This window comes from Gymnoscopelus microlampas, assembly GCF_963454915.1.
Source record: "Gymnoscopelus microlampas genome assembly, chromosome: 12".
In the NCBI taxonomy this organism is placed as follows: domain Eukaryota; kingdom Metazoa; phylum Chordata; class Actinopteri; order Myctophiformes; family Myctophidae; genus Gymnoscopelus; species Gymnoscopelus microlampas.
The window spans coordinates 23284338-23292214 of record NC_139949.1 but is presented as its reverse complement, the minus strand read 5'-3'; the positions used below and the strand labels follow the sequence as shown (position 1 = coordinate 23292214).

The following is a 7877-nucleotide window of genomic DNA, read 5'->3' as shown; positions in this document are numbered from 1 at the left end:
AAGTTATTTCATTTGGCTAAACTCGTCCCTGGAGTAGGTCGGTTTTATATTATTAGGAGAATGTAAATAAATAAAATACAATCATACATACTGCCAGAGATTCAGTGATGGAAGAAGTGCTCACATTTGCTAGTAAGTAAAAGTATCAATACTCAAATGTAGAAATACTCACAACTTAAGCAAACGTCTGGTAATCGAAATTCACTTCAATAAAAGTATAAAGGTATTGACATGAAAATGTAATTAAAGTACCAAAAGTAAAAGTAGTCATTATGCAGAATGTCCAATTTCACAAGTTTTAAATCATTTGAAAATAGCAGATCTACAAGCTCACAGTGTCGCTTTTCGACATGTTGTGAGCTTGTAGATCGGCTATTTTCAAATAGCCAAAGTATATAGGGCTGAAGTGGTTAATGTATGTTTTTTTTTATAATCATCTAAATCTACAAACTAGTAACTAAAGTGTTCAAATAGTTGTCGTGGAATAAACAATATACAATATTTACCTCAACATTGTACTTAAGTACAGTACTTGAGTAAATGTTACTTTACTCCACTGCAGAGATTTACATCACTAGGCTATATCCTATAAAAACAGAGCAGTGTCAAGCCTATAGTAGCCTAATGATTCAGTTCAGAAATAGCTGAGTTCATTTAGTTAACATTACCAAAATTATGAAGGGACTGCTCTATTCTCCCCCCCCCCCCCCCCTCTAAAATTCAATTGAAAAGTAAAGAAACTCAGGACTCATGATGACATGTCAATTTCATGTCAAGCTAAATTACAGAGTTAGCAAGTTTTCAAATTACAGTATAGCCTGACACAAATGATACAGCCCCTGTTGAAAAACAGAACCAAGTCATGTCCCCAGTAGGCTACTGGTTGAATGATGATGAAACTGATAATGGCCAATGTTTATCTATGTATTATTCTTTTTTTAATAACAGGCAATGGAAGCGATTATATTTAGTCCAAATATTGTTAGGAGGTGGTGGTGGTAGTGAAGATGATGGTGATGATGATGATGATAGCTTCAGCATCTGAAAGAGGAGTGGTATCACATCAAGGCTGTGCTAAGCAGGTATATGATCTGACCCAGCCTGAGCAGGTGACTGGAGGCACCTTCAATAGTGTAATTGTTGGCTTGAGATATGTGGCTTTCAATTTTGTACCCGAGCAGAATTATAAGTGGTGGAAATATATTTTACATTCACAGTTCAATACTGTGCAAGAGAATTTCACTTAAGTAAAGGATTTTGTTTCTGGTAGGTTCACTGACCATGTGTCTGTGCATTTGGAAGAGATACACAGTGAATCGAGTTGTGTGTTGAACATGGAAGCAGAGCACCTTATCCTCCTGGACCTGGAGTACAAGAACAATACATTACCAGCCAAGAGCACCAGACCCCCCGAGAACAGAACAGAACCATGTGAAGAACTAATTGACTCACATGCAGAGAAACTTTGGCACAGCGGCAGTAGAGAAGTTGCAGACATGAGACAAACCCCTCAACCCAGAAAAGCATAACCTTATATTGGATGGAGTTCTGAACACATTCAATAAACTCAGCTTTCTTCTCTGAGAGTAGATTCGTTTTTTTTAAAACATTTCTGTCAATGTTACTTGTGCTATTGTATTACAGCTTGGGTCTATAAACACATAATATGGGCCCAAGCTATCTGAATTTGCATATCGGGCGGGTGAGGGGGGTGACAGATATCTGGACCAATGTAAAGGGCATCATCACATGATTCACATCACACATGATCACTTCCCTGAATCTTCTGACCTTCAAATAAAGTGTACACAGTATGGGCAGAAGGCCTCATGTTTTTCGTACCATGCACACACCCAGAGGAATGTCTTCGTCACCCAGGCTGAACTTGGTGCAGATGACTCAGTAATGCAAGAGAAGCCTCTCAGTGGCATAACATCAGGTCAGCTATTTTTCTCCCATCTGTTTTCCCAAGAGAAAAACGAAAACAGTGGAATGCCATTGTGTTTTAGCCTTTTACGTTGAATCATGAGGTGAGGGCCATTTCATGTAGGGACCATTTCAGGCCACAAGATGGTGCAAGAGCTTGAGAAATATGAGTCCATCTACTGCCATTCCTTTCTGCGTATGAACTCATGATTATTTCCTGAATAGTTTCGGAAAGAAAGCAGTGTTCTGATTCACCATATGCAAGCTCTGCGTGTTTTGAAGCATTGTAATCAGAATACGTTTCTTTCTAATGTATGATGAATGTAGGGTACCAACAATTAGTGTTTGGTACTGTAACATTGGTGCAGGGAAATGTACGCGCACGCGCACACGCGCACACACACACACACGCACGCACGCACGCACGCACGCACGCACGCACGCACGCACGCACGCACACACACACACACACACACACACACACACACACACACACACACACACACACACACACACACACACACACACACCACAAGGGTGCATTAATGGCACATTAATTAAAACACATAAAACTCATAAAACCAAATTGCCAAATTGCTTTCCCATTGATGGTGACAAAACAAAAACATGCTATCCATAATAAATCAAGGTCAAGTTTAAATTAGGTTTTATGAGTTTTATATGAAAACATAGGACCACAATGGAAAGTCCCAAGGACTTTGTGTTATCCTTTTAGCATCTGACTGTACCACAAACTGTTCATATTTCTGACTAATAAAGCTTTCAATCAATCAAAAATCAATCAGTACTGTTGTTTTCAAATTTGCTACATAAATACGACTTGATTTAAAGAGGGGAAAAAAACATTTTGCAAATGTATAAATATATATATATTTTTAACTCAGCCTCTTTGATAGATGTGATAAGGACTAGCAGTTGGTTACCATCTCTTCTCCCATTTCCCTTAGATTTTGACATTGTTCATTCCTTCCTGTAGCAGGCAAAGTGATACAAATGACAGAAACAGACAGCAGCTGTGACTCATAGGTATATGTTACCTTACAGCAGACAGAGCCAGGTGAAGGTTTAGGACAACTGTGCTGTCTGTGCACCACTATTACCCAGCAGGAGAGAAATCTCAATCAATTAGGATTTTATTAATCTATTTCATTTATGTAAGTCACAAATATCAGGTTTCCTTTTAAAATGAGTGAATCTTCCATAACAATGACCAAATTCCCCACAAATATTGTACTAAAGTTGGTCACCGTCTTACTTCCCTTCACCAAAGTGACATGACTACTTGTGAAATTTAGCAGACATGGGTATTAAAAGAGAAGCTCACCATCTTAAGACTGCTATGAAAGGGAAGGAATCAATTCTAACAGAAAAGCTTTGACTAACTTGTCAATTAATTGTATAACTGAAGTCAATGTAATCACATTTATGTGCCTTTCTCAAACTGCATCCAAACTAAGGGGAAGTGGCAACATAACAAAGAGCCTACTTGTTAGTGGAACAGATCACTTGCCAAGCAGGATGTAGCGCTTATATGAGGCTCTCTGTTTGGATGAGCTGCACCTGTGGTGCGCTCTGGACCAGAGTCCTGCTGCAACCCATCCATCTGTGGAATATAGGGCTTCCTGGGACCCCAAAGACGTCAAGTTTCTAGTGTCATTCCATTTACATCTCTGTCATTTTTTACAAATCTGATTTTGGAAAAGTATGCATTATTTTTTACTCTTTGTCATTTATGTCCCGTTATGTCTTTTTACCAATAAAAGTTTTTAAAAAAAGTGTCATCACTCAAAGGTGAAAGAAGTTTAACATCTACTATGAGTTCTTATTAAAAGTAATTGGTTTATAAAACCATAGATTTAGCCTCAATTGTATAGCAGTTTATTATTTCGAAGACCAGTGAAAACAAAATACTGATGTGGTCTAGATGGTGTCAGGAATAAGACAGTACAAAACAATTGTGGAAGCTTGCACTTTATTGGAAAATCAAAAATCAAAAATATAATCTGTAGGGACGATGCAGAAAATATGCTCAATTGATGATTAAAGAGCCCCTTTCATGTTCATGCCATCTTTCACACCGGCATCCCATCCACAGCCCCCGGTTGACAGGATCAGTTTTATGTACACAAAGCACCGATCAACAGTGCTCTATTCTCCTGCACAACCGCACCTCTCTGCTGTTGACAAAAGGACGCTCCCCGACCAGCTTGATATGGATAGGGTTTGACCCCACTTACACCTACTGCTTTATGATGTCTCACCGCCCCATTGTGCAAAAATGCCCCAGTGCTTGCCTGATGGAAATATGACCCAGGCATGAAAGAGACTCTGAACACTCAGGTTGGTAAAAAGGGTAGCCAGTAGAACTGTTAAATGTAAGAGTAAATGGCATGCCAAAAGCGTAGAATAGCTGAAATGCAGATTCCTTTCCAATGCAATGCCGCCTCAATCACAAAATGTAGTGCTTTTGCTGAAGTGACAGTCTTCCCTCACCAAATTTAACTCACAGAATTGACATTGAGTCAACAAATCTCATCATGTCCATATACACTTTCGATGTGACAATTGTGAGTCACAAAGAACTGTACGAGGCATCATGCAAGTAATGGGAATACTTAGTGCCCCCAACAGCAAAACATTTCATATAATTTCATTTTATATTAACTTTTTTTTTTTACTCTCAGTCACTCTCAAAACCCAATTCTACAATCAATCATACGTATGTAATAAACCTGAAGACTTCCCACAGGGGAAAGTTCAATATCGCTAGTTACCTTTCCTTTTTTTTTATGTCATTCTCTCTGCGGGTAATCATAAATAAATACAAACAATACACAAGGAATGTCTACTGCAAACGTAATACATAAAAAAAGAAAAGAAAAACAAATGATGGTATAAACAGGAGTTTGCCTTTTGTCCTAATTTCAGGCTGGTTAAATCAGGTAATCATGATCGACAAAATCAAGTCATCCTCTCTCCCTCACCAAGAGGAGGAGGGGGAAAAAATAAATCAAGCAGTGTGTATGTGGGACAACAACCTGACAAATTCTTCCAGATACATACAAGTAAAAATGTCTCCCTTTGGGGTGTTTCGTCTCTCGCTTTGTCCGTGGTACAGTAGGGGCTGAGTGATCCCTGTCCAGATGGTCTTTGAATGGCAGCGCGCACTCTTCTCCTAGAGAAGACATGACGTGGATGGGCACAATGTCCACTTTGATGCCTCTCTGAGATGGCTCGGCCCCTTCCCCCGTCTGGCGATTTCATTCCGCCGAGTCCCAATTCGGGTCCCGCGGTTCTTGGAGAGAGGGGAGTTCAGAAACGGCAAACTGGATGTTTGCTTGTGTTTTTTTTGTTTGTTTTTTTTACTTTGTGGTGATTTCTTTTCAGGAGGCTAAAGACTCCTGCTTTCAGGTTACATAAACTGCATCTGGAAAGATAACGACAAACACAAAGGTCAGGTTGTTGTAGGAAGTGGGTGAAAGTGACAAATCCTGAGTCACAAATATGACTTTACAGTCTTTACAGAAACATAACACAATAACACTCACACATCTGTGAGTTGGAAGGTATAGCAATCTGCAAAAAATCTATATTAAAACATAACCTTTAACATATGAGCTAGTAGAAGTCAGATCATGTCATGTCACATCAGATCAGATCACACCATGCTGGTCAAGTCTGAAGACAGACGCACAAGAAAATGGGTGTTCCAAACACTATTCCATGGGTCTCCCCCAAGACTAATCCTAGTATGCAAATAAGGCCTTTCTCCCACCCGAGAGAAAAGATACAAAAGCTTGTCCGAGTGTACAAATGGAACATTCTACTTTCTCATAGTTACAGTAAATGTCCATTTGGTTCCATTTGCACAGTCTCAGAGATAAATGACCAGTGGATTCTGTGTAGCTACAGAACATAAATGGAATCATCTTGTGTAGGGGACAGTGTTATTAGCAAAGCTAAATCAGCCATCATATGACAGTCAGTGCAAACTCATGGCAGTTAATGAGTAACAAACTACATTTACATGCTGTCTGCTGACGGACGTCAACACTCAAACAAGCGCAGAGAACAAGCTGTACCTAAAAGATGGTTTTATAAGAAATTCTGGAGAGAGAGCTGTGCAAAGGGGTCCTTCCCTGGTTCTCTGAGAGGACTGTGACTGGAGAGACTAGACGCTGTGGACAACTGATTCAGAGAGGACAGATGAAAGGATGACGGACATACAGGACAGCAAATGGAGAGCGGAGAAGAGAAACTAGGTGCTAAAGGTGCGGGGGAGAAAATAAACTCATGCAATCCCCCATAAGTGAAGCAATGCAGATTATGAGATGGTATAGTTTAATTCCATTATCATGACATCCTGATTACTTGGTTACCTGTAATTATGCCAATCTATGCCGAGGCCACGGTTCCTCATATCTTTAACCTCAAAATGATGCCCGACATAACTTTAATGGCACGTCATTACTCATTAGTGACATCACAGAATTCCTAAACCCCTTTTCCTGACACATAATGGATGGAGGAGGCCGACTATCTTTAACCGTAACTGAGACCGTTATTCATCATGACCAATGATGTATGTTTCCTTGTTCCAAGCTAGGGGGCAGTACAAGAATAGGATAGTACTGCTGCTGCCATCAGACCACAATACATATTGTTGAAACCATCAGACTAGCATTGTACATGTCAACCTCTTTTGCTTTGGACTTGAACTGGCTGACTGATTCACTTGCTCTTAACTAGAAATGCAATAGTTCATCGATCTAATTGATTATAAAGAAATATCGATAATCTATATTCAATAAAATAATCTAGAATAATAATAAATAATCAATAGCTATTTTGGGCACGTCATTATAGGTGACAAGTTTCAAAAATGTCAACGGTGTGCGACACAGTTGTGCAACAAAACTATAAAATAAGGCTTAAGTGATTAATTAATTAATTGAAAAAATATACATGTATCCCTTGATTATTTGAAAAAGTTATCGATAGAATAATCGCTACGAAGATACAGTAATTGACAGTTGCAGCCCTACTCTTAACCGAATGACTTGGAAGAAGGAGAGGAAGTCAGCTATTACCTGGGCACCAGGGTTAGAGCCAAAGGGGTTGGCTGGCCTAATGGCAGGCTGGCTGTACATCATGGTGGGTTGGGTCATCATCATCGAGCCCATATGAGGAGGCTGAGGGATGAGAACACATAATACATAATATAAGTTAGATCTAAAAGAGCTTAGAGAGGAACTGTATTGACATTTAATATGAATCATGTCCTTCTAGATTGGGGTTTCCCCTAACTTTTCAGCTCGAGACCCAAAAGATAAATCTTCAGTTCCCAGGACCCCAAATTACATAAATACACATCGAATTAATACTTAAGCCCTACTTAAAAGTGAAAAGAGACAATCTACAAGTTCACAACGTGTGATGCATTGTGAGCTTGTAGATGGCTAATTGTATGTGGGGACAAAAACGAAGGCAGAGAACCCTCTAATTTAGACCTAGTCCTATGGTGAGGATGAGGAAATCTGACAACACTTCCCATGCATGGTTGAGAACTCGTACTGTTAAGTCTTCATAAAACTCATCAAAATGCATCGTTGTCACACACACACACACACACACACACACACACACACACACACACACAAGGACCTTTTATGTCAGCTTTGCAATTGCCATCTTTAAAATAGAATCATAGGATTCTTGTTAAATACCTGTCCTGCAATGTTTCCTTTTAAGGGTTAAATGAGCACTGCTACAGAAGTTGTGTATAGCATTTAAATTTAAAGCCCTGTACTCTGTGCGTTATAAAACATGTTTATATGGGTTTTACAACACTGAATAACTTTACAGCACATATACACTAACTATATTATGCTGGGGCAATTATACCACTGTAGGAGCTGTCATATAAATTC

General features: G+C 39.3%; 1 protein-coding gene across 15 annotated transcripts in view; it reads right to left on the bottom strand.

Annotated features, from left to right (window-relative positions):
- Positions 1-3902: 3902 nt before the first annotated feature.
- The window catches only part of picalma (phosphatidylinositol binding clathrin assembly protein a), a 49397-nt gene continuing 45422 nt past the window's right edge, over positions 3903-7877 (bottom strand). For all 15 annotated transcript variants that reach the window (XM_084074840.1, XM_084074848.1, XM_084074847.1 and 12 more), the window contains 2 exons: positions 7038-7139; positions 3903-5374 (listed from right to left, as the gene is read on the bottom strand). In XM_084074840.1, coding sequence (XP_083930966.1) covers positions 5360-5374; positions 7038-7139 — 117 coding nt within the window. In that variant the 3' untranslated portion in view covers positions 3903-5359. The remainder of the gene's footprint in view (positions 5375-7037; positions 7140-7877) is intronic.